The sequence below is a fragment of the Gekko japonicus genome, unplaced genomic scaffold (assembly GCF_001447785.1).
Source record: "Gekko japonicus isolate JY-2015 unplaced genomic scaffold, Gekko_japonicus_V1.1 scaffold3499, whole genome shotgun sequence".
Classification (NCBI taxonomy): domain Eukaryota; kingdom Metazoa; phylum Chordata; class Lepidosauria; order Squamata; family Gekkonidae; genus Gekko; species Gekko japonicus.
In genome coordinates, this window is record NW_015172122.1 from 780 (window position 1) to 27,724 (window position 26,945).

Below are 26,945 nucleotides of genomic sequence, written 5' to 3' on the forward strand. Positions count from 1 at the left end.
TCTCTCTCTGGGTGTCAGCTACCCAACTGTAGGGGAGAGCTGACCAGTAACACCTTGGTGTTTTGCTAGAACCAGCATTTGCAGAAGAAGCACTTATTTCTATGCAGAAAAATCTATGAAAACTTGCTTTATAGTGTCTGCGAAACTGCAGCTTTTGTGTTTACTGTCTTAAATTTCTTTTTCAGAGGGTCCCTTGACACCCCATAGTAAGGGGGGGATATATGAAAGAGCTGTTGGATGCGCCAGTAACAAAAGGCAGTTCAGGGAGCAAAACATAGCATCTCAGGATGGAACCTGCAGAAAATGATTTGTTTTGCTACACAAATACTTGCAAAGTTCCTTAGCATCAGAGCCATACCATCCACATGATATCGGGCCACCACAGATTAATGTAACACACTCCAGTCTGGATTGTGTTAGATTAATCTGTTGAGGTCTGATATCATATATTATAGATGGTATTGCATTGGTGGCAATGGACCTGCAAGTAGTAGCAGCACAAAGAATCCCAAATCAAGTGGAGTGTTCCTGCTAATGAAACCGTTTTCACCCATGGAGTGCAACTTTCTCACTTCTACATTCCCACTACAGCCCAAAATGCCCCTCAGAATGCTGCTCCTGGGGCACAATTCTATGAGGCATCTATTTAGAACACTTCAAATTGATTTGTTCTCATTGTCTGTCTGTCTGTCTGTCTCTCTCTCTCTCTCTCTCTCTCTCTCTCACACACACACACACACACACACACACACACACACACACACACGGAGTCTACTGGAAGCATAGACCTATGTCAGACATGGCGTGTTGTCTGTAGGATTTAAGTTTCCTTCACAAATAAACCTTGCAAGATACATTAATAGCACAGTAGTTCAGATTTATAGCTTATTTCATACATCTGACCACGAAATTATGATTAGTTGCTTATGTTGAAAGAGGAGTTACTCTAGCATAACTAGTTCAGTGGGGTCAGAAACAGAATGACTTTCATAACTTGATAGTGAGATGACTTAGTTCTTTTCTTTGTGTTTGCTTGTTTAGATTGATATCTTGTTTGCCCGACTAGCGCTGCAAACTATTCCTGAAGACCTAGACCTTCGAGATGATAGTCTACTTAAAAATTTAGACATTAGATGCATACGAAGTCTTAACGGTACGTATATTATCATTTGACCTGGAACCTGTTTTGAGTTGGAAGGGAGCTTTTGTTTAAAATTCAGGCAGAAGGTTTTTATGGGCCCCGGCCAGACGTGCCGGAAAACACGGAGGGGGAAGCGCGGCTATTTGCGCCACCGCATTCTGATGCGCTATTATGCGATCAGACGCGACAGCGGCTTCCCCGCAGTAAAGAGGACGATGAGGGAGGAAACCGTGTGCCGGCGCAATCACACTGGGAGGCTTCCATAGGCGGCCCGTGGCAAAGAGTTTGCTAGTACATGTGGTGTACTAGTTTTTTACTGCACGGCTTCGGCGGCTTGCTACTGGGTCGCCACGGGAGTGCTATGCCTCCCAGATGTTCCTGTATGATCGCGCCCAGATACTCTGCGGGACTCCAATGCCTTCAGCAGGGCAAATGCTCCATGTGACCGGGGCCATGATCAGTTTTTGAACTGCATGTCAGTTTTTCAGTACACTGGCTAAAACTATGAATTCTGATGAAAGGTTGTGCTGCAAAAAGATTTGTTTTCGTAACGTTTTTGTGTAGTGCAAGAGAAATCTAAGTGACCTTCTTCCTTAGGACACCAGTTGTTGTGAAAAGGCTGTTTAATATTAAGACCTGAAGTGCAGGGCAGATTTAAAGTTGAATGATTACATCTGAGCCAGTCTTGGCTGAGAGGGCAGGGTATAAATTTGAGAAATAAAATAAATTATTGTCATACCATTGTAAAATATTGCAATTTGTCTTTAAACGTTTATTTTATAAATATACTTCCAGAAAGCTTTAGGGAACTAGCAGTATTGTAGTATCCTGTAATGGGTCGTGATAAAAGGCAAGCATAAACTGTAATTGACTCTAAATCACAGCTTGGGGAGAATCAAATTCACAATTGCCATCAATCTAAAGAGCTTTCTCTCCCCACCTCTGTAGTACCTGTTCTCTTTTTACATGCCTTAGTGGCTTCTTCCTCATTTCTTTGTATGAGGCTCTCAGCTCAGGCGAGGGCAGAATGGCCAAGACTACTTTGCTTTATGCCAGGGGAAGAAGGCAGCGAGGGAATTAAAGTATACTCACCCTTAGTGCTGCAAAATCCTTTGTGACTTCTGCCTCCCACTGCCACTTTGATCATTCCTCAGCATGAGGAGAGCAGCAGCTCAGGTGAGAGGCTGAATTTGCCAAAGCACTGAAACAAACAGCATTTAAGGAGAGTAAGAACACCACCACTCCATTGTGGCCCACTTGTTCTTTTTCAACATGTCTGCTGTTTGTGACCGTGGTTTTACTCTCTCCTCCGTGGCCATTCTCTTCTTAAAAAATGGATTTTGAAGTGGAGTAGGAAATTGCACAGCTCCAAGACTAAGTTGCTTTATGCCAGGGGAAGATGGCAGCGAGGGAATTAAAGTATACTCACCCTTAGTGCTGCAAAATCCTTTGTGTGTTCTGCCTCCCACTGCCACTTTGATCCTTTCTCAGCACGAGGAGAGCAGCAGATCTGTTGAGAGGCTGAATTTGCCAAAGTACTGAAACAAACAGCATTTAAGGAGAGTAAGAACACCACCACTCCATTGTGTCCCACTTGTTCTTTTTCAACATGTCTGCTGTGGTGACGGTGGTTTTACTCTCTCCTCCATGGCCATTCTCTTCTGAAAAAATGGATTTTGGAGTAGGAAATTGCACAGCTCTCAGAATTGAATGTTGGCAATTGAGTGAATTTCACTTAATTAAGCTCAATTCAGTGAGTAACAAATTAGGGTATAAAATTCCATTTCAGAATCACAGCTGATGAAAACAAAGCAATAAATGTCCAAGCCCTCTGTTGTTTGTATGATTTTAGTTCTAGTTCTTTAACTGATAAAACATGTTTTAACTCATAAAGCATGTCTTCTGTTTCCTCTAGGTTGCAGGGTAACCGATGAAATTCTCCATCTAGTACCAAACATTGACAATTTCAGGTTAACACTGAGAGCTATCAAACTGTGGGCCAAACGTAAGATGGGTTTTACAAAACTATTTTTTAATGATTCTTTCAAGTAGGATGAAAACAACTAAAGTTGTCTCTCTTTTTTCTCTGCAACAACAGGGCACAACATCTATTCCAATATACTAGGTTTCCTTGGTGGAGTTTCCTGGGCTATGCTAGTAGCAAGAACTTGCCAGCTTTATCCAAATGCAATAGCATCAACTCTTGTACATAAATTTTTCTTGGTATTTTCTAAATGGTATGTCTCTTTAGATTACACTAAAATAAAATTTCTTATAGACCCTGATTTTAGTGTTGTTTCTATGACATTCTGTCAGATGATGTCAGGTTGAGAGGAGTTCTCAAAAGAGTATTAACAGTCCTACAGAGCAGTAAGACACTGAAAGGGATGGGAAATGTTCAGGCTGTCTTCGTAGCCTTCAGTACAAAACTTTCACTTAAATTGTGAGGAGTACAGAAACGTTACCTCTTGCCTGTAGTGTACTGTGTAGCTGTGGTCTCTTGGTCTCCAGCTCATTCCATTTTAGGGCAACATTAACTGAGCAGAGCATGCTACTAAAAGTGGGCCTGGGGCCAGAGGATACAGCATGCTTACCTCATCTAGGAAGCTTGGTACAATAGAGCAGGTAATCTTTTAAAGAGACCTGATGGGCAATTAGGAATTGCTTACCATTGGTTGGTGTCATTTTTCAAAATGAAAGAACTGAGGTGCTCAAAAAGGTAGTCATACCACCATCAGTCTTATGCAATTGGATTTTTTTTTAAAAAAAAGATCTCAATAGTAATACATCCAATTAAAGCTGATATACTGCCCTAATTATTTTAAAAAAAAAGAATTAGGGAACTTCATCTGCTATACAGAAATTTTAACAAAAAACTTAATTGCCCTTTGCTCTCCTCTGAATTGTTAGAAACATTTTGGAGAGTTAGTTTTTTTCTGTTTTTTGAGTTGGATTAATTGTAATACATTGAAGAATTCTGGATATTAAAAAAATACTCTAATTTCAGTTGTGTTATATCTCTTTTATTCCTGTTGGGGGGCCTTCTCCCTTGGGAAAGTTGGCTTCTGCCCTTTGGGCTTGTGTTGGCCAGTGAATTAGGCTTAAAGCAGTGTGACTGTTTACACACATATGTCATGGGTTTACATGAGGACTGCATATGTGATTGCTTAGCTTCTCTAGAGTAAATTAAAGACACAAGACAGATTAATAGTGTAATGTGTTAAGTGCATTCTGAAGCGAGGCTTGAAACTTTCTTTGAAGAAATTGTAGTGGGTGGCACTGTATGGAAAGACTTTACTGTGAAGACTTTACTTTTCCTAGCAATCTTGAGGCGAGTTCAGACATAAGCAGCTTCCATGTGGCTGAGGCTCTGCTTAGAGGGAGGGTGCAACAGCCAAGGATACTTGCAACATAGATTTACCAAATGTGAAGTTCCTGTGCCAGCATCATCCATTGCTGGTGGCAACTTCTTACCATTCTGGGCTTAAGGACCGGGTCTGCATACATGGCACTATGCTAAAAGTTCTAAAGAAGAAAGAAAAAGGAGGTTTTCCCCTACTTAGTTGGTATGGAAATAATTTGGGTTGGGAGGAAAAAACTAAATTTGTTAATAAGGAAGCAGGGGTGTACAGCTTTCCATTTAGAAAAGAAGCTTCATCTGATACTGCATCCAGTATAAGAAATGGAGGCTCACATTCAAACATGTTTACTTGTCATAAATAAGTGCTTTTCTTACTCAGTGCTACACTCTCTCTAAACAGGGAATGGCCAAATCCAGTGCTATTGAAACAGCCAGAAGAATGCAATCTTAATTTGCCTGTATGGGACCCAAGGGTTAGTGTATTATTTTTTCCCCTATAAGTTCACACTTTAAAATAAAGCAAATTGTTTGAGCCCCAGGGAAAAACAGACTTTTTTTTTTTGCAAACTCAGGTACTGGTTAGCATTGTGATGCTTCTAGACAAGAATTGTTCTACAAGCTGTAGAATGCAATTTATGTCCCGAGTATATTTGAAGACTGCCTTCAGTTTAATCTCAAAGCTTGCTTAAAATTTCTCAAATGTGGAAATACTGCAGCTTAGCTTTCAGCTATACCAGATATTTCACCAAGTGATTTCTTTGAGATTTATTCAGTAATGCAACTGGAAAGATGGTTTGAAGTTGAGCTACATGGCACATTTCACTTACGCCATGCATGCCTCTTGTGGGCAGTAGCTTTTTGCTATGGATGGCAATGAGCGAGTCTTATACTGCATCCTTCTTTTCCTTTGATCTGGTTGGTTTTCATGAGACTTAGTGATCTCTCATCCAGATACTTAATCAGGTATACATCTCCTTAGCATCACTAATGCTGTATAATTAGGTGCTCCTAAACAATTCATTGGGTTTGTCCTGTATAAGGCATATTTTTCAAAATAGGGTACCTACTGTTTTTCCTCCATATTGCATTTGGCTATCTCAGTCGTGTTCTGACCTTCCTGAAACCCAGCTGGATAGAAAGACTTGTGACTACAGAATACTTGGAATAATCGAAGCTTGTTGGCTGGCCAATGCAGACATATTTGGTGTATATGAAGATTGTACCATTTTTTTATTTCATTAGATAGCATACCTTAATAAAAGCCCAAATCAAAATGTTACAGTTGTTTTACCCATCATGTTGCCTTGTTACCCTTAGCATTTAAGCAGTATGTTATAGAAGGCCTCTGTATGCTAGTAGCTTAAGCAAAACCATGTAAGGCAATAGCAGGGTTTCAGCCTTAACAAATGCTGCTTTAATAGTATGGAAATGCATCTGCACCTCTTTCTTTTCCTTCCTTCATTAAACATACTGTTTTAAATAAAATATGTTAAACACATTTGATCCTGTTGGGTGCTTAGTGTTTTTCTTTTAAAAATTGGCTTTTTCTTGGCAATAGTGCTACAGAAATAAATCACAACACATATTTCAAAGGGGTTCTTGACAGCAGGTTTCCTGGTAATATCTCAGGTTCATCCAAGTAGTATGGAGATATCATTCCAGTTGCTCAATATTATGCTGTAGTCTTTTCTTTCTTTTTTGATAGAACAAAAGTGAGCTTTACTCTGTTTATGTGAATTTGAAGTAGGTTGCCTAGGTAGGGTTACCTTATAGATGGTGCTCAGCCAAGGTGGTTCATTCCATCAACATGTATAAGGTGTATCCTGCTGACGCAAGAGGCCCTTCTGCCAGCTGGGCATGCCTTGTTGCCCCCCCCCCCCCTAGCTGAATGGATTGATAGAATACAGCCCTAAAAGGCTGTAGCCAACAACTCTGTTTCACTGAGAAAAAGGGCTTCTTCCACCGGTGAAATGGAGTCACCCATTGTCCCTAGAAATACATAGGAAAGTATTACATGATTAGAAACTGTTCATAGAACTAGTAAATCTTGACATCCTAGAATTTCATGTGCTACATTAAGGTTTTTCAGTGGACATATCCCAGTTTTTTTACCATGAATGTGATTGAAGAAAACTGATTGGCTGTTGTTATATATAGGTAAATCCCAGTGATAGGTACCATCTTATGCCTATAATTACACCAGCATACCCCCAGCAGAATTCAACCTACAATGTGTCCGTTTCTACCCGCATGGTCATGGTTGAAGAATTTAAACAAGGTAAGTCATTCTGAATATGTGTTCCTAAAAGAATGGTGTGCACTGAACTGCTGTAGATTGGTAACTTAAATCCACACAGTCTGCAGAAAGCTTATCCAATAGTCTGAATTGCATGGCTTTCCTAAGATTATGTTCTCTTTGGAAAAGCATCTAGAAACTCCTTAGAATGTGTCAATCCTCAAGTGTGTCTTCTCATCCAACTTTGACTTTCCATGGTATTCAACAATTCAGCATTCTTGTTTAAGTAGTGTGTTCCTGGAAGTAATTAGCAAGTTTTGTTCATCACTGGACTCCTGAGAAGGATGCTGGTGCCACTCTCAATATCTGAACAAACAACATTGTGTGTTACTCTTAGAGAGTGTTTATTGTAATGCATTTAGCTTTGTCTCTAAAGACCAAGTGGTACATAACCCACAGTTCTGTGGTAGCAGTGTATGGTTTTTCACATGTAAGGCCTCCAGTCCTTGGAATCTCATCTTTGGGGGGTGTCTTGGGTAGCAGGACAAGGAAAGTTCTAGGGTTGCCAGGTCCCCCAGCCACTAGTGGGGTATTGGGGGGGGGGTAAGTTTGCCAGATGCAGGTTAAGATACTCCTTGAGATTTGGGGATGGAGTCTGGAAAAGACAGGGACCTCAGTGAGGTACAATGCCATAGAATCCACTCTCCAAATCATCTGTTTTGTCCAGGAGAACTGATCTTGAGATGAGCTGTGATTCCTGGGGATCCCCAGGCCCTTTTCTTCTTAAGCATGCATAGGGTTAGACTGCGTTTCCTTGGGTACAGTTTTTAGCTGTTGTATCACTGACAAGCTTATGTCATGAGGAAAGCTGTTCCAAAACAACTTTTTTAAAGGAAGGTTTCCAGAGTAGCTGAAATTGTCAGTTATACCAATTGTGATGCTGTCCCAAGCAGCTGACAAATGCTGGCTGTGAAATTATTCCTTGTGTTTTCTAAGCTCTTTTAATTGGAAAGAATGTATGAGGAGGCTGAAATGTGTTTTTATGATTCAGGTCTTGCTATCACAGATGAAATTTTGCTGAGTAAGGCTGAGTGGTCCAAACTCTTTGAAGCTCCAAACTTCTTTCAGAAGTACAAGTATGTATTTAATGACATGAAAGATGCTTTTTAGAAGTAGATTTATCTTTTTAACACTTTTGCAGCTCGTTTAAACTGACTAATTTGACTAGCACAGTTATGGACTGCCAATGTGCAGATGTGGAAATAAAATGAAAGAGCATTGATGGGTCTTGCCAGCCACTTCAACTAAGATGAAATGTTCCTGGGCTTTTATCACTTCTTAGCGATATTCCTTCTAGTATTTGTTATTAGACATGAGACTTTCCTGGAAAACTCTTTGGGGTTTCCCAAATACTATAAAGGTTCTAATAATGCTTCACATACTAATATAATGGGAAAGTTTGTTTATTGTAATTGCTGAAAGTGTAGTGTTGCCGTATACACTACTTAAAATATTAAGTAACTCATTTAACATCCATTAAAATTTATCAGAGGCCTGCCCTAAGCTAAGACTTAATTATTTGTTGTATTGGGTCATTTTGTATTAATCTAAATAATCTGATATTACAGTTTTCCCCCATTAAAAAGACTGATGATCACCACAGTGTGTTTGTGTTTTGTTTCTCCAAAACAAGGGTTAGAACCCTAAACAGGTTTGGGAAGATTTGATACATTTTGTCAAAATGGCATCTAACACATTTTCAGCCCTCTAGTCACTGTTGAAGGTGCTTCCTGTAACAGTTTATTTTGCCCAAGTGGAAGGAATGCTAAGTCTTATGAAGTAAAATTTTCGGAACATAAAATAATTTTGAAGTCGTATTGTTGTGATTGAAAGCCTTGGTATGATGAATATTAATTTTTGTTACTTTAGAACATAATATTAAAATACAGTTGACTGGGAGTTCATGGTCAGTCCCCTCCGGTACATATTGGTGCATGGATACAGTCAAGGTGTTAATTTGCAAATGAAGCAATCTTGAAGTACACATGAAGGAAGCTTAGGTTAAACATCACTCTCTCCATGACATGGGGTTGATCCTACCCCTATCTTCCCACTCCCCTGAACAAAGCTTGAAGCCTTTCTCCAACACAAGTGGCTTTTCTGATGAAGTAAGGCTCCTTGGGGGGTGGTTGGATCAATTCGCCTGTTTTTAGGATCACTGTGCCAATGCAAATTCTTGTGAGTTGGAATCCAAAATACAGTGTCTAAGGCTCTTCTGTCAGTGAAACAGAAGTTTCCTTCCTCCAGCCCGCTGAGCTCTCCTAAATGGTCCCCCAGTCTCCCAAGAGCAGCACTTGGCAGTAGATCAGTGGGCTTTTTTTGGGGGGGAGCACAGAAAAGTTCCTTGCTGCTGACTTCTGTTAATTGAAATTTTAATGTGGCTCTAAAAAAGATTATTGTGTATGCAGTGCATCAGTTCACAGAAATTTCCTTTATGAAAACCAGGTTTAAAAAGAATGACATCAAGTATCTTCTGTCAGTGTTAGGAGAGTACAAAGACCAAGCTGCCAGATCAGTATAGCTAGTGAGTGGAATCAGAAGGTTAATGAACCCTGGGTGCAAGCTAGTTAAGAAGGAAGCCATTATTTACATATTATTGGTGAAGTGTTACATGATAAAGCCAATTAAACACCACAAATTGTCACAACACAGAGGCTAACCATTTGGGGGGGTTTTTGCATTTTTGTGCATGTGTGTTCGTGTGCCTTTGCATGGAAGTCATGGTGGCCTATGACAACTCCTACTGGGGCATGGAAGACGTTCAGAGAAGTGGCTTGAAAGCCTGCCTCCCTGCCCTACTTGGCAGGGTCAGCCCTGCTTAGCTTCCAAGATTTGACGAGATCGGGCTTGCCCGGGCTATGCAGGTCAGGTCAGGGCGCCATTTATTTCAAAGATCATATTTTTTAGATACTGTTACATAAAACTATGGAAATGGTCCTTTCCTTGGATGGCTGCTCTCAAAAAGTTGTGACCACAATTTAGCAAGGTTCTGCCGGCCCACCAGTGGAGTATACAACCAGCATCACGCTTTGAAACTGCAGCTGCTTTGCCCTCCGTGTCCCAAAGACACTTAAAACGGGTGATATGTTTAAATGTGGTCACAATTTCTTCAGAAACATTCCATTTACAGGCCATTACATTTAATAGTTGCCCAAGTAATTGTCAGTAGGTTCTTGGAAACACTTCCATAAAAGTTAGTGTTTAAAGTACTAGAAGAGCCTGAAGTAAAATGTTTGATTATTTCCCCATTTACAAGCTAGTGGAGATTCAGCTTCCCAGGGGACATTTCCAGGGAGAAGTGGCATGGGATGTTAGGCACCCTCTCCTGCTCACTGTGTTTCCTCTATGGATGCCACCCTATGTTAGTATTAAAAGGGAAGCACAGTGTTAGAAACCATAACATAGCTCCATTCTAAATTTTGTCTGGAACATGAACATACATATGTTAACAGAAAACTATATTTCCCCTTAAAGTCCTTGGGTCATGTGGTTTCTTAGTATACGCAACATATACAGGCCCAGTGTTCTTACAAGAAGGCACAATTCATATCCAGTTGTGTGTGCAGTGATTGATTAGAGAGGTCTTGTGCCCAGGAGTGCTGGTCTGTTGGCTTCAGTTAAGGCAGTCAGTTGTGGTGTGGCATATCCTAAGACAGCAGTTTCCATTAAAACAAATTAACCCTCCATGGTCTGGTCTGTATACATTTAAAAACTCACATAGGGCTGTGAATTGGGACCACTGCTCAGGCTTGCTTTAGTGGGTGGTTGAGACCTAGTAAGCTTTTGCAAAATCTTTCGTCCACACTCCAGAACTATCAAACATGTTTTCTCCATGAACTGTAGGTTTTTAGGTGGTTTTCTAATCCAGTTTGCCCCTCAGTTAGTCAGGCTTTATTTTTCTGACAGTTTCAACAATTGTAATACTGATAATTGGATTTCATCTGACTATGTACTGAAATGTAGATAAGACTGGTTTATCTTTGAAGCTATGGACATGTTAAACTTGAAGCATCTGATTAATATACTAATTAGACTCAATGAAATGTTGAAAATACACTGGTTATAATCTGAACTTTCAAAATCAAGGTAGTATATAATACTGTCTTTATCTTCAAAGGCATTATATTGTACTTCTAGCAAGTGCACCAACAGAAAAACAGCGACTGGAATGGTGAGTACCTTTCCCCCCTAAGTAGTGCAGTTTTGTTAACGACCTCTGCCATCTTTTATGGGGATGTAAATTGCCGACGCTGTAGAGCTCAACCCCACAATGATTCATTCATCCTGATTTTGTTTAAAAAATTGACTGTGGAATGAAAATGAAACTTCGGTCTGCTGTTACTTACAAAAAAAGACCTTGAAACAAAAATGGCTTTTTTGTATGTGATTATCTAAATAACTCATTTGTGTGATTATCTAAATAACTCACTTCCCAGATTCCTTTCTTTGAAAAGGATGCTTACAACCCTTCGTCTTTTTTAACCAAAGGATTCTTGTTTTGATTAGAAATAAATTCTTGCTTGGCATTCAGTTTCCAATTTGGCATTTGTTACTATTTTTGAATCCCAATAAAATGTAGAATGACTTAGCTAGATTATTTTTAACTAGATCTGTAGAAATCAATCTTTTGCAAAGGATGAATCAGCTTAAACATATTTGGTATATTTCCATCAATAAAGAATTGGAACGTATTAGTCTCAAGTAAGAAGTCAGTATTTTCTGCTTAGGTTACTGAATCAACACACTTCTGTTCATTCAGGGTTGGCTTGGTCGAGTCCAAAATCCGTATTCTGGTTGGAAGCTTGGAAAAGAATGAATTCATCACACTGGCTCATGTAAATCCTCAGTCATTCCCAGCACCCAAGGAAAATCCTGACAAGTAAGGCAGATTTTTCACTCAATTAGTGCGTTGGAAGAAACATTAACCAGAAAAGAAAGCAGGGGCTAAATTGAGGTTGCTTTTGTCAGAAATAAACAATGGACGCTTTTACCAAGACTGCCCCTTCTGTTTCACATAGAATCATTTACAGAAGAAACGCATTGCCCTAAGTAGGGTTCCATATAGGCCATTGGGGGCAGTAGAAAGATACCCTGTGGTTCAAAGTAAGTGAATCTACGTATGGGGTATTTTTGGATTTGAAAGTGACAGATCAGTTTAAAATATCACTACTGTTTTGCAAATGGAGTATGACCACAGATGAGAGTGCTAGACAATCCCTGCTAAAATGATGTCAAGCACTATAACTTTTATTGTTGTGCTGATCCCAAAGACACCACATATACTCACAAGACTGTGAAGAAAGGCCTCCCCATATTTTTAGCCATAAGGCATGTGGGAGTCCTTGAGGGCTTGTTGGGTCTTGATATTTAAGGATGAAGAGTGTGATACATACCAACTACATTCTTAGATTTTAAGATGCTCCTAACTTTATTACCCACTTTAGGTCCCAGTTTTATATTACATAAATCTTACGGATTGTTCTCTTCCAACTAAACTGAACGGAATGTAGCCTACCACTGTATGCAACAAAGGGTGGTGGTGTTCTTGTGGTGCAAGGTACCTTAATTGCATGTGATGGCAGAGTATAATCCATTGTTTTTAGAAGAAGCCATCTTGGACTTGATTCTGAGCAAGGACTTGAGATAGGGTGCAAGATGTAGGTGTTGTACTAGTTGGGAACAGTGACCACAGTGCTGTCAGGTTCAGCATTCATGTTAATGGGAAAATTGCCCCTTTAAAAGGGATTAGACGGATTTATGGAGACTAGGTCTATCAGTGGATAGTAGACACAGTGACTAAAGGAAAGCTGCACATTCAGAAGCAGTAAATCTCTGAGGCAACATCAGGGGAGCACCGCCATCTTTCTGCCATGTTGTCCCTCCAGATTAACTGGTTGGCCACTGTGTGAGACCAGATGCTGAATGGACCACTGATCTGATCCAACAGGGCTCTTTATTTTCTTAATGCTGAGAACTCCACACTGTAGCTGATGAATATCTTTTACAGCAAGGAGAAAACAAGAATAGTTATGCGCCACCTGTTGGAAAAGACTGCTTATAGCAACATGAGGAGTGGAGAAGCTTATGATTTGAGGCTTATGGATCTAAAACAATTTTCATGTATCAATACATCAATGTCTCCAGATGTGAGAGATGTTCCGAGTTCAGATAAGGCATCTTGGTATCTTAAACTCCATAGAAACACAAGAATGCCAGTGTCCCAGGTTACTAGATCTGCATTATTAGAATTCAGGCATTTTACATGATTTTTCAGGCCACCCATAATCCTGCGGCTCTGTTCCTTACATTAGCCTTTGTAGAGTTGCAGGTAGACATAGGAGTTGGAAAAGGTTGCTAGCCAAAAACTTCATGTAAGATTGCTAATATCATTTTAATGGTGCTTTTTTTGTGTGTGGTTTTTCTTTTCCAGGGAAGAGTTTCGTACAATGTGGGTGATTGGGCTGGTGTTCAAGAGAACTGAGAATTCTGAAAATCTGAGTGTTGATCTTACATTTGACATTCAGTCCTTCACTGACACTGGTAAGTTTGACTTGTCCAATTTTTGCAGTTCTCAAGCTGTGCTTGTTTCAAAATCCATTACCTGCATTTGAGCATAACAGACCTTATTTGAATCATGAACTAATGCTAGCAAACCAGTTGTTCTTGTAATAGCTGGAAGTATTTGCGTAATAAGCTGTAACCCTCTAAAGGTCAAGTGGAGACAGATGGTGAGAGTAGAAGAGGGAGATTCTTGGAGCTTTGTAATACTGCAGAAATACAGCCTGCCTTATTGCTAATGCCTTGAAACCCACCTGGATGGCCCAGGCTAGTCTGATCTCGTCAGACTAATATTTGGCTAATATTTGGATGGGAGACCTCCAAGGAAGTCTAGGGTTGTGGCATGGAGGCAGGCAGTAGCAAACCATCTCTGAACATCTCTTGTCTTAAAAACCCTGCGGGGTGTCCATAAGACAGCATGTACCACTGCCAAGGCCTCTAAGAATTGCATTTGGCTCCCCCCCCCCCCTCGAGGGCTCGCCTTCCACGGGGCAACTTATGCAATGGGCAGTGTGAGGAGCAAAAAGTGCTATTTTGTGGCCTGTTGATCATGTTTGCATCCTTTGCTCCTTCACTTTAGGACAGCGTGTGTAGGGTATCCTTGTGTCATCATCTCAGTCCTGAGGTGGCTTGGGTTGAGCAGTAAAGGTTTGCCTGATATCACCCAGGGAGCTTCCGGGTTGAACAAATATCTAAGCCCAGGTGGTAAATGTGCAATATGCTGTCCTCTGCATCAGACCAGCTTTCTGTAGCCTCAGGGATGCTGTCTGTGATTGGTTGCTGCTGTGGAGAACACAATGGGAGCTTGTTACTTTGCCAAAATCAGTATCTTTAACTGGTTTGTGCTCTGCCAGAAGGTCCTCTTGGAAGAATTGCTAGCAAGCCGAGAATTTTTTTCCCCCCTTGGCTTTTCTAATCCTAAAGTGGTTCTCATTTTGTCAGCATCCTGTCAAAGAATGACCTTCAGCAACTTCTTGAGAGTTTGCAATCCCTTGATGCTAAATCTGCAGAGGCAAGGGTTTTCCCATATTGCTTTTTTTGCGTTGGGATGTTTACAAGGCAGTTTCTCTCTCCTGTCAAGCCTTTCTTTGGTCTAGTCCTGATTTACTGTCTGCTTTTCATGAGAGCCAGTCTTCAGAAGTCGTGGGCAGCAATGGTATCGAAGAAGCTTTAGGGGAGGGAGGAAGGTTGGACTCTGCCTTCCTTTTCCATTGCGTTTGGCTGGGGGGGGGGAGTAGCTGGAGAGGCTGAAGCTCAGAGATCCCATGCAGAACATTCGTCTTCTTTCTCAAACACACTTGTTAGTTTTTAAAAACTTGTTCAGGTATTTATACCTTGCTTTTCTTCCTGATGGGGACCCAGAGTGGTTCACTACAACATTCTTCCTCCTTCCATTTTTATCCTCACAGTATCCACCATCCTGTGAACCGGGGGGGGGGGGGGGGGGGGGGAGCTTCCCCTTAGAAGAGAGATGACTAAGGGGGCACATGATAGAGGTTTATGAAATTATGCATGGGGTGAGTTGACAGAAATTTTTCTCCCTCTCCCAACATACTAGAACTCAAGGACATCCAATTAAGCTGATGGGCAGTATATTCAGGATGGACAGAAGGAAATACTTCTTTAGACAGAAAGTGACTAAAATGTGGGATTTGCTGCCAGAGGATGTAGCTTTAAAAAGGGGTTAGACAGATTCATGGAGGATAGGTCTATCAGTGGCTACTAGCCATGGTGACTGAAGGGAACCTCCACCAGTGTTCCCTCTAAGCTGAGTCAGTGTGAGCTAGCTCACCGTTTTTTAGCCTCCGGCTCACACATTTTTGTCTTAGCTCAGGAAGGATGGCTCCAGAGCAAACTAGTTTATGCAGTAGTCAAATTGCTCGCTCACTACTATGATATTAAGAGGAGAGAGCAAAGAAGAATTTCAGAACATATGGTTAAGAGTCTATCAGTGGTTAGAAAAAATAAAATATAAACTTCTGGATTTCTAACCTAAATAAACAGCCTTCTGAAATGTTGTTTCAACTATTAATAAAAGGTTTATAAGGTCTATAATGAACATATAAGATGAAAAATATAATACTTTTAATTATGAGGCCAAAGAAACTGAAAAAGGAAATCACATGATTGTAAACCCCTATAAATGTTGTTTGTATGTTTATGTCTATGAAATTAAAAAATCTTCAAAAAAAATCACTTACAATTTCAATGCCAGTAGCTCACAAAGTAGAATTTTTGCTCACAAGACTCCACAGCTTAGGGGGGAGCATTGACTTCCACATTCAGAGGCACTAAACCATTGAATCCCAGAGCCAAGAAGCCACATCATGGGAATGCCTCCGCCTCCATGCTCTGTTGTTGGCCCTCCAGAGGAACTAGTTGTCCACTGTGTGAGAGAGGATACTGGACTATAGATGGACCACTGGTCTGATCCAGCAGGGCTCTTATGTTAAGTTAAGCTAAGAGAGATTGACTGGCCCAAGATGACCCAGTATGCTTACATAGCAGAGTAGAGCTCTGACCCTTGGTTTTCCAGGGCTCAGTCCAGCACTTTAGCCACTATACCATGCTGGCTTTTAAGGTACTTATGCACCACCTCTCCAGAGTCCTGCTTGAGGCAGCTCAAGGATTTCCAATTAAGAGACCATCTTTTCATTCGTTTTTTGTGAGCTCTGCTTCACCTCCAACAGAACCCCATTAACCTGCTGGCTAGGTGGGCCAGTTGATGGAGATCTCTTTGGCCTGTAGCCAGAAGGAGATACTATTCCAGGAGCAATACCTCCCTCCTCTTTGGCACATCAGGAGAAATGTGTTTGAGGCAAAATATAACATCTTTGTGTACTTTTAAAGGGGTAATACATTTTTACTGCTTTTAGGATGTGGTGTAGTTCTTGGGATTTTTTTTTTTAAAACTGCACTTTCCCTTCCAAACAAGCATACTTAGGAATGCAATTTCTTTCAGGGCAACTAATGGCTTTCTCCCAAATGTAAAATGTCTTAATGTTCTTCTAATTATGTAGTTTATAGGCAAGCAATAAACAGCAAGATGTTTGAGATGGATATGAAAATTGCTGCAATGCATGTTAAAAGAAGGCAACTTCACCAACTGCTACCTAGTCATGTCCTTCAGAAGAAGAAAAAGGTAACACTGCAAGCTACTTGATAAATATAACAAGCATCACACTGAAAGAAAAGTGGGGGGGATATTCTTCTGGTTAATATCCAGAAACACAAACAAACTCGCTAGGCACAAAATATTCTTATTCATCAGGATGGCATGAGAGCCCAGATTCTCTTAAGTAACTGGGGAGGGGGGCGGGGTGCCTCCTCTGTGGTTTTTGGAAAGGATTCTCTTTGACTTGCAGCTTAGTAATGGTTCAGAATTGTTAAAGGGTTTACCATTTTGTGGGAGCTGGAGTTTTAAACAGCTGGCAAGGATTAATAGGAACACTATTAAACTTAGATCTGTTAATGGAGAAGCTGGCTCAAACATCTGTTGGATGGTTTCAGTGTTACACAGCAGTTCTCAGGCTTGCTTCAGCAAGTCTTCTGAACCCGTGAGAAACAGTTTGAAGTTGAAAGTATTATAAGGGGGAGTGTCATCCAGCATATGTAACAGCCTAGATCTGAGGTTACTTTCTACCCACAGTGCAGTGAGCGGTGCATCCTAGTAAACTATCTAGTAAACATACGTACTGCCTTCCACATGGGGGGTAGCTTTAAGTACTGTGTCTCCTTCATTGCTTCTCAATCCTTAATATGGTGAATACTGATTGTGATTGTCTCTTTGCTTGCAGCATTCAACAGAAGGGGTCAGGCTGACAGCGCTGAATGACAGCAGTCTAGACTTATCTATGGATAGTGATAACAGCACGTCTGTGCCTTCTCCTACAAATGCTATGAAGACAAGTCCACTGAATAGTTCTGGAAGTTCTCAGGGGTAAGTGTCTCCAGCATTAACCTTGATGATGCATATTGAGCTTGTTGCTGAAGCTGAGGAGTTTCCTTAATCCTGCCTTAAAGTCAGACCTTGGTTAGATGAGTCACTTGAAGAGCCAAAATTGATAAATGGAGGTGATCATAATTAGTCTTAAGTGGAACTACCACTGCCTTTCTGTTTAAAGCAAAGAGGGAAGCCCTCTTTGAATTAAAGCAAGGTAATTAAAAGAGATTAAAAACTCTGAATAGTTAATATAGTCCTGTATATAAATTCCTTCATCTAGTTTATTGGGCTGCTTTTCCTCTTCATGTCAGAAGTCTTTACTAGGACTTCATTCTGAATTCTCAAGTCCTGTTCCAAGACATTAGCTCATGAAATTTTCCCTAAAAAACAAGCATCATTTTTTCAATAACACAGATACATGTTAGAAAAAGTTACTACAAGAATGATAGAATCATAGAGTTGGAAGGGACCTCCAGGGTCATCTAGTCCAGCCCCCTGCACAATACAGGAAATTCACAAATATCTCCCCCTCCAGGATTGCTTCCATTTCAGTGGGGTCAATTTGTATTCAGTTTCAAGTAGATAGATGCAAGAAGCTTTGCCTTTTAGTGATATTCTTTCCTCACATCATTTACTCAAGACTGTGCACAGTTTTGTATGATCCAGCCTTAAGATCATGGCCTGAAAATTCTGCCTTTCATATCATCCAGCCTAATAAAGAGCTCTGGTAAACTTGAAGGCTTTCAGAGTTTTGTGCCACATTGGTTGGTCTTAATCATAGAATCAATAAAATGTATTACACAGTTACCTGTTTGATCAAATTGTTGTGCTATGATGAATTGACATTACTATGTGTAGGTATTCCAGTTCAGGCCTGTGTGAGCTGTCACCCATTGAGCTGAATGCAGGTCAAGAGCTCTGCACCGTGACTTTCAAGATACTTCATTTTTGTTTGCTCTCTCCATCAAAGGCGCTCACACCAGCTTACAAAAAATTAAAACTAGTATGATAATTTTCAAGTAGCAGCATAAAGTAGTCATGTGTCCAAATCACATTAAAACGTATCCCAGGAGAGACTCTGGTTAAAGACATACACACCTTCGACAGGCATCAGGAATGTAGCACACTGAGCACTGGCTAAATACATGCTGTGAGGGTTTCTGTAATCAAGGTACCACCACAGAAGATGCCCCATATCATATGGCCACTTACCTTGTTTCAGATAATGGTACATGAAGTAGGCCTTGGTACTTCCATCCTGCTTTTGCCATTCCAGGCAGGAGGGTTTTGCGCATGCTACACCCAGCTAGTGAACTGTTTTTGGTTTGGTGGATCACAAGTTGTGCAGATTCATTGTCATTCATGCATGTATATATTATATTTATTTTGTTCTTAACACTTTAGCAGAAGCAGTCCTGCTCCAGCTGTGACGGCAGCATCTGTGACCAGCGTACAGACTTCTGAAGTCAACGTGCCACAAACAAATTCCTGTGAAAGCTCAGGGGGTAGGGTAACCTCACTGCTTTGCAAATATCACTTTTCTAAACAGTTCTGCTGGAGAAACTTCTTTTAGAATGGTTCATTCTTTGCCCCTTGTCACCTGTTTGTTTTGAAGGGCAAGCATTGCTGTCTGCTTTGTAACATTTGGTGTTGTAACACGTTGACATATTGACAGAATTAGCCAAATGGCTTTTAATAGTTGAAAATTAATTTTAAAAGATGTGTGAAGAATGAAAGTGGATGTAGAAGTTCCTTCTGCAACTGAGCAGTTTATTAAGTAAGCACAAAAGACTCCGCCTACCTGTACATTTTAGATTATTGATTTCTCAGCCTCAGTCCCTTTCCTTCTCAATCCACAACATGATAGCAATATTGATAGAACAGTGTGGTCATAAGGACCATTGTACTAATGTATTTGTAAGTGCTATATAAATATTAGTTACCTAATCAGTTATTTGGTATTGGTGGTAGAAAAGAGCATGAGTCCAGTACCACCTTAAAGACTAACAAAAAGGGGACTGCTGAATTAAAATTGATAATGAAGCTCAAGACAATGCATCCACCTGGACTGAATTGAGACCTAGGTTTCCTGTCTCATTACTAATGTGGATTTCTCCATGCCTACTACCCCTCTGCATATCACACCTAATCCAATCACACCTGCTATTGTCATCTGAAATCACTCCACTTTCCAATATATAGGACAGATGGACTCACATTCGAGCTGTATCTGAAGAAGTGAGCAATAACTCACAAAAGCTCATAACCTGCCACAAATTTGGTTAGTCTTTAAGGTGCTACTGGACTCTTGCAGTTTTCTACTGCTACACACAAACCAACACAGATACCCATTTTGATATTTGTGAACATTTTATTGTTGGAAATGTGATCTGACTTCTTAACCCTTGGCAGTATAGTAGGCAAGCAGCTCATGGAGTAATTTAAGAGGATTCCTCCATTATGGTAAATAGGTAAATGTTCAGTGGTTAGGCCTTTGTAGGATTTGCTCTTCCTATTGACTGGCTCCATCTGCCTAATTTATACATTATAGAATTTTAAGGCAGAATTTGGGTGGCCTTGAGCACAGGATTTCAGTTTCTCTTAGCACAAAGTAGCGAGAACTTTTGTTTATGGGTTCTGAGGCTGAATGATATGTGATTATGGGTGATCTGATTGTTGAAATGCACTCCTAGGTACTTCAAGTGAAAGCATTCCTCAAACTGCCACACAGCCAGCCATCTCTCCGCCACCAAAGCCTACCATCCCTAGAGTTCCTTCAACTCGTCTTGTAAACCAGGCACCAAGACCTTCGGGAAACACTGCAACAAATAGCCTGAAGAGAACATCGTCTCCTCATAAAGAAGAGTCTCCCAAAAAAATTAAAACTGAACAGGTATTTTGTCCGCATTCTGAATCTTTGTATTATCAAGAAAGTACCAGTTCTGTAGCACTAATTCCTCAGTGCTGCCAACAAAAGGTTTTTAATGGGCTTCCAACCAGACCATTTCTAAGGTTACCGAAGATCCCTGATAATGTGCATTGCATCTGTACCAGGAGAAGTTAAATGGAGATTTCAGCAGGTGAAGGTAACACATGAATTAGCCTCTGCAAGCAGAAGCTTTTATTGCAAGCAGAAGACTGTAGAAGTACAAATCATGGTGTCTAAAGCAGACTTTTTTGAAATCCTCTGGGACAAGGGCTGGATGATAGAAACTGCTATTTTGCGAGATGCATGCATATTGTCTGTACACAGGCTACAATTTTCGGAGACTTGCTTTAAGTAACTGCCTACTTCTCTGCCCACCCCTTGAGTATACACTATTTTATTTACAAAATTTATATCTGGCTTTTCTGCCCTCACAAATGCCACCAAGGTGCTTAACAATTTAAAACATACTTGATTAAAATCAAAACCATTAAAATCACTTCCACACACACACCCCAAACATTAAAATCGCCTCCAGCCCTCTCCCAAAACCCATACACCATTAAAGCAATTAAAACCAGACATAAAGCAGCAACTGAAACATTGGTCAGGAAGAAGAGATCACTGAGGGGTGCCAAATGAACAAAATCTATACTCACTCTTGGAAAATGGCCACAGAGGGGGACATAATTTTTTTTATGGTGAGATGGGGGAGCAAGTTTCAAAACTTTGGTGTTGTGACCAAGAAGGCCCTCTCCTGGGTTGCCACTTAACTAATCTCAGAAAGTAGGGGCACCCAAAGCAGGGCTTCCAAAGATGACAGTAACGTTCGGGCAGGTTCATGAGGTATTAAGCAGTCCTTCAAGTATGTTGGTTTCAAAACCATATAAGTCTTTGAAGGTCAAAACCAGCACCTTGAATTGTGCCCAGAAACAAACTGGGAGCCAGTGTAGATGGGCCAAGATTGGGATGAAATGGTCTCTGTGACCCATTCCAATCAACACCCTGGTTGCAGCATTCTGCACCAATTAAAGTTTTTGAACACTTCTCAAGACCAGTCCTACGTAGAACACATTGTAGTAATCCCGACCCAGATAGGCAGTCCAGAAGGATAACATGATTGAAAGCCACTGAGAGGTCCCGGAGAATCAGAATTGCACTCCCTCTGTCCATCTTCCAGTGAAAAGTCATGTGACCAAGGTTGCTTCAATCCCCGAAATAGGTCCAAACCCAGATTGGAAGTGATCTAAACAAAAGCCGTCTAGCTACCACCCATTCAGTCACCTTGCTCAAGAATTAGCTTCATCTAGGAAAGCTTTGAAAGCCGTCTAGCTACCACCCATTCAGTCGCCTTGCTCAAGAATGAAACATTTAAGATCGGTTGATAGTTATTGAAATCTCTTAGGTAGCTTCTTTATTAGTGGATGCACCTCAACCTGGTTTCAAGGCTGGGGTGATGACCCCCCTCTCTCTTAAGGAAGCATTAACTACTTCTTGAATCCACTCAGCCAGCCCCTCTCCCAGCAGATTTAAGTAGTCAGAAAGGGCAAGGGTCCTTAGGCCTCAAACTTCCAAGCATCCTGTCCATGTCGTCAGACTGAATAAACTGAAAAGTATCCCAAACAATTGGACAAGTCAGTACCTGGTACTATCTGACGCTGTTATTGCTAATGTAGAGTCCAATTCAGAAAGGATACGAGAGATTCTATCTGCAAAGCGCAGAGCAAAATGGTAACTAGTCCTTTACAGTATTGTTTCAATTGGGCCAAATCTGACACAGCATGGTATGTTTAGTAGCCTAAAGAGGAGTGCTGAAGTTATGTTATTGGGCAGGAAGTTGCCTGATCATCTTGCTACCTGAATGCTTGGACACTGATCTGCTACAAATAAAATCAAAATAAGGGTACCAATCCTTAGTTTAAAGCTTCTTTGTATATTTATAAAAATAGGGTTCTCGGAATTGTTAGATGGTCTAGGAAGGCTTCAACATGGCTAGCTGGAGTATATTTACGTGATGGTCCTCAGCACTTCAAGGAGGCCCAAGACAATGAATAAGTCAAATACAAATCGAAACCATTGAACAATTTTTTAAAAAATATGTGGTAGTATAAACGCCTAATAGTGGCCTGTTTAGAACTCTGCGTAGTTCTAAACAGCCCTATATAGATTAATGCCTCAGATTTAGGACAGCTATGTATGATGGAATAATATCTAATAACTTTTTAGTGCCTGGAATGGCTCCAAAATAGAACAGTTAAGGTTGGTGGGTAAAGTTGAAGCCACGACAGTTCTCAAGTGCCTGCAAAATGGGTTTTGGAACCTGAGGTGCTGAGACACGATGCTCCTGTGTCTACCATCTGCAGCCAGCTGAGGTAAAAGCACTTATTTGAGCTTCAATCTGCTGCTCTCAGGACATCAGCACCCAATAGCTAAAGACACTGTAATTACTGAATTTATGTATTTTGATGAAGCCAGCCAACAGAACTATTACTGTATCCTGATCCAGTTTTTATGTATTTGTTTTGCGACAGGATGAGGTGAATGATGATGCCAGTTGTGTTGAAATGAGCGATCATGACAAAATGGAAGCCAAGGTAAACTTTAAGATGTCTCGGTACTTCTCTGCGTTATTTTGCCAGTGTCTTAATCTTGCGCCTACCATGAATTTAATGCTCGTAGCCAATATGTCCCTTTCCTTACTAAGTGCAAACAAGAGGCCTAAAGCTACATGTATGAATCTGCCTGCAAGCAACAATTTTAAAAAATGTACAAATTGCATCTCTGATAGCTCTAGTGCCTAGACACAGTTCTGCCAGTTCAGGAGAGAATTGAAAGCCTTCGTATTTTCAGGGATTTACCTAGTGCACTGATGGATTGTGAGCAGTATCCTTCATAAGGCAATAACAATTGTAGGATCATTCTAAAGTTGCCAGCAGTATGGCTATATTTTTCGCGCTGCCTGTCTTTTCTTGGGGACTAAACTAACAAACAACTTGTGATTTGTGGATGTGTCCGTGGTTTATGTGCACAATGGTCGACCCCTATCCTACCACCGTGAATAGATCCCTAGATAATGTGTGACGCACCCATGAAACGTGTCCCTATTAAGAAATGACATTTGGCTTTGAGGCGCAATTCTAGTATAAATCTGAATTTTAAAAAATTGTATGTTAAAGAAGTGCATGGGTGGACAAAAAAATTAGCCGAGGGGTGTGTTTGTACTGGCATTTACTATCAGATTTACAACTGAAGTTGCCGTTTATACTCTTCTCCTTCCCCCCCAATGAAACTGATAATTAAGAAATGAAGTACTTTACTAAACAAAAAAAAACACAGTTTGAAATGTAGGTGGGAAAAGTTCAGGAGTTTTGCAAAGTATGTGCAGAGACTTTTTCCAAAATGGAACCAGCAGAATGCTAAAGTCCTGTTCTGGGGGTGTGTGGAAACGACTGCAATAGAATAGCTGCAGATATCTGCTTGTATCTAAGCAAATGCTATCATGCAGTGGTAAGCAGCAAGGAGCTTGTGGAGAAAATGTGGGGTTCTCCTTGGGAAATGCTGCCAGTGCAGTTCAAGGTAGCAAACTATTTACTTTTTGTTTTCATCCTTCAGGAACTACTTGATACAGAATTGGATACTGCTTCTCAAACTGAATCTCTTCAAACAGTATCTCTGCAAGCTCCTCAGGTATAAGATAATCCCTTGGAGATGTTGCAATTAATGGCTTAGTAAGACCTTTATAGTAACTGCAGGGATCAGAACTCATGAGGCACTACTGTGGTGATATGAAGGCCCGTGTCTGATTAGCACACCTGTGCTGCTGCTGTTGCATAGTTGCAAGCATCCATGTGTTCAGCATGTAAATCGGCTTCTCCAGTTTTACTGAGTATCCTGGCACAGTGGTGGGGTGGCTTTCTACCAGGGATTTCTTACACAGTAGGATGACAATTAGCAGAACGTGCAAAGGGAGTCACTTAGTTAAACCACAGAAGCCCTGTTCACATGAACCACCAGCTGTCTAGAGTCTCCATGCAGGGACCATTGGGGCAGTGGAGCTACATTGCACCTTGCCTCATGGTCATGAATATAACATTGGAACAGGCAGCCTAACATATGCCATCCTAATCTAATAATTCTCCACACACACACACACACACACCCCGAGTCAGTTGTCCTTGCAGGCTTTGTGGTTGGAAACTTGTGCTAGTAGGCAACGCATACACTACTATTTGCTATTTTGGGTAGTTAATACTGCAGTTCTTGCTAACTGTGTACTCAGTATGGCTGTTTGTGGGAGGGAGAATGCTCACAGGGTAGATAAAGGGTTTTCACAGACACTCGAAGGGGTGATCAAAAGAAAAGTTTGCAATACTAGTATTAAAACTAATTTTCAGTTGCTTTTTTGCCGTCAAATTACAGTTGACTTATGTTGACTCTGTGGGGCTTTTCTGGGCAAGAGACATTCAGGGGTGGATTGCCATTGCCTGCCTTTGTATAGCAACCTTGAACTTCCTTGGTAATCTTTGTCCTAACCTAGGCTGACCTTGCTTAACTTCCAAGATCTGATGAGATCAGGCTAGCCTGGACTATCCAGGTCAGGGCCAGTTGCTTCTATCAGCTGTGAAATTTTGAGTTGCGCTTTATGTTTCCTGAATTTATCTGAGACGTGTACTTCACTGCTGAAGAGCCACATGAGTTGGATAGTGTGTGCATATGTGTGCCCTATTCAAACAGTGAACATGTGAATGTCTAAGAAGTCTTGTGTGTCATTGGAAACAGAAGAGGCACCAGAGGAGGTGGGAGGGAAGGCAGGATCTCACAATCCCCCGCATATGTTTGTGGGGGAGTGTAGCAGCCCTGATAGCCCAGAGCTCAGAAGATACGTAGGGTCACTGCTTGGATGGGGGACCACCAAGGAAGACAGGCTGCTATGCAGAGGAAGGCAAGCCTTATCTCTTGCCTTGAAAACCACCTAAGCTGGAACGTCATGGCATTGCCTTGAGCCAGCTGTGACTCAATGGCACACTTTACCTTATTGTCAACCAGGTCCAAATAAATCACAAATAGGTACCAAGAGTTGCCTTTAAATGTAATGTATCTTAATTCCCACTGGCAGAGGAGTTCTGGTAGTTTTCATAAACCTTATCTAATCTGTACCTACTACCAGAGCCGTCCTTGTCCCCCCCACCCATCAAGAAGCATGGCTTATTCTGTGACTGAACCAATGCTGGTGGCGGGAGAACTATTGAAATTAGAAATGTGATAGGTTTCTTGGTATTGTCTTGCATACTCCTAATTGACATTTTGCTTGTTGAGTCTAACACTTCTTTCCCTTCTCCCTCAGAAAATGCCCAGTACAGACCTTTCAGATATCCCTGCTCTCCCTGCAAATCCTATTCCGGTTATCAAAAATTCAATAAAACTAAGATTGAATCGGTAAAACCAACCTCAGGGGTCCATAAACAGTATCTGCCAATTCAACCCGTTGTCTTCTAACACTGAAATGGAGAACAGAAGAAGGGTGCAAGACAAGAATGTGAACACAGATGGATTTAGGTATAATTTGTGCACTTCCCTTGCTGGGCTCTAATCACTTGATCTGGGACATCCAGGTTAATATGTGAAGCCAGGAGTACTGTTAACGTGTTAGCAACAGTTGCATTAAATACTTCCAAGGATTACTGCCTTTAAAAAAGGAATGGGGATACTATTTCTAGCCATATTTAACTGAATTGGGTTTATGTTGATGCATCGTTTGGAAAGGAAAAACAACAAAATGGAGATAAAAACTGGCAAAAGAATCCCTTAAATGCACTTTTATGTACTTTTTTATTGGGATATAACTAATTTTAGCGCTTTGGCTTGATAGATTTTATTTTTATTGAAGAGATTCTTCAATATTGGTGACCTTCAAATTAGAGAACAGCCAGATATATTGTGTACTGAAGGTTTTTTAAAAAAGGTATACACTATATCTTGCTCAGTTTACCATTAAGCAGCAGTAAACCTTTAAAAGAAAATGTCAAACCTTGAGGTTGTTAAGTTTTGAGAAAACACACATATTGGGTATTGGATAGGGCATGATTAAGAAGTGGTCTATTTTTTATTTATCGGATTATTTTATGGTGTATACAAATCAGCTATCAAAAAGCAATTTCCCCCCCTTTGAATGAATCAGAAACTCCTCTTTGTTCTTTTCCTGTTTCTGTCACCATATTTCTTGGAGGGGGGAAAAAAACTTTTGCATTTAACTTGGTTTTATTTCAGTTTGTATGCACAAAATCAGACTAATGTCAGTTGAATGCTGGTATTTTTTTTCCTTTTAACTGGTCGTGATGGTTACGTAAGCCCTGTAACTCTGTGGCCCTGTGGCAAATGCCACTTTTCTCCCCCATAACTGAAACTGAGTGAATAAAGTGTGCCTGTGAAGGAGCAGAACACCTGTCTTGATGGCCTTTCGTCACTAAATATAAGAGTTTTGTACACTCCATAAAAAGTCCTGTCTGCATTAACGAACATCTCAGATTTTAAATATAAAGGTAGATCTCCCCCACCCCACCCCAGGATTTTAACCGTTTTTATTTTTTAAGATAGCTCGTCCGAAAGTAGTTTTACATTCTGAGTGTTTATTTTTTTTAATCACATTCTAGCAGGCACTTAAAGATCCAATAAGTTCTCCCGGTGTCTTCGTTTTGTTCTGTAGAGCTATCAAAATGATTA

General features: G+C 40.7%; 1 protein-coding gene across 1 annotated transcript; it reads left to right on the top strand.

Moving 5' to 3' along the window:
* Positions 1 to 1,045: 1,045 nt before the first annotated feature.
* LOC107118623 (poly(A) polymerase alpha) lies at positions 1,046 to 26,945 on the top strand. Its single transcript, XM_015420988.1, has 16 exons — positions 1,046 to 1,153; positions 3,057 to 3,146; positions 3,240 to 3,378; positions 4,903 to 4,975; positions 6,660 to 6,780; positions 7,790 to 7,874; positions 10,916 to 10,969; positions 11,558 to 11,677; positions 13,229 to 13,338; positions 16,377 to 16,498; positions 17,154 to 17,296; positions 18,704 to 18,804; positions 19,993 to 20,192; positions 22,757 to 22,819; positions 23,838 to 23,912; positions 25,570 to 26,945. The coding sequence occupies exons 3-16, from the start codon at positions 3,293 to 3,295 to the stop codon at positions 25,663 to 25,665; spliced, it is 1,449 nt and encodes a 482-aa protein (XP_015276474.1). The 5' UTR covers positions 1,046 to 1,153; positions 3,057 to 3,146; positions 3,240 to 3,292; the 3' UTR covers positions 25,666 to 26,945.

What these genes read in the sequence shown, in the direction of transcription:
- LOC107118623 (XM_015420988.1), top strand. Translation starts at nt 3,293, where the DNA reads ATGCTAGTAGCAAGAACTTGCCAGCTTTATCCAAATGCAATAGCATCA. An exon ending in GAAAAACAGCGACTGGAATG is followed by an intron (nt 10,970 to 11,557) that starts GTGAGTACCTTT and finishes CTGTTCATTCAG; the next exon opens with GGTTGGCTTGGTCGAGTCCA. An exon ending in TATCTCTGCAAGCTCCTCAG is followed by an intron (nt 23,913 to 25,569) that starts GTATAAGATAAT and finishes CTTCTCCCTCAG; the next exon opens with AAAATGCCCAGTACAGACCT.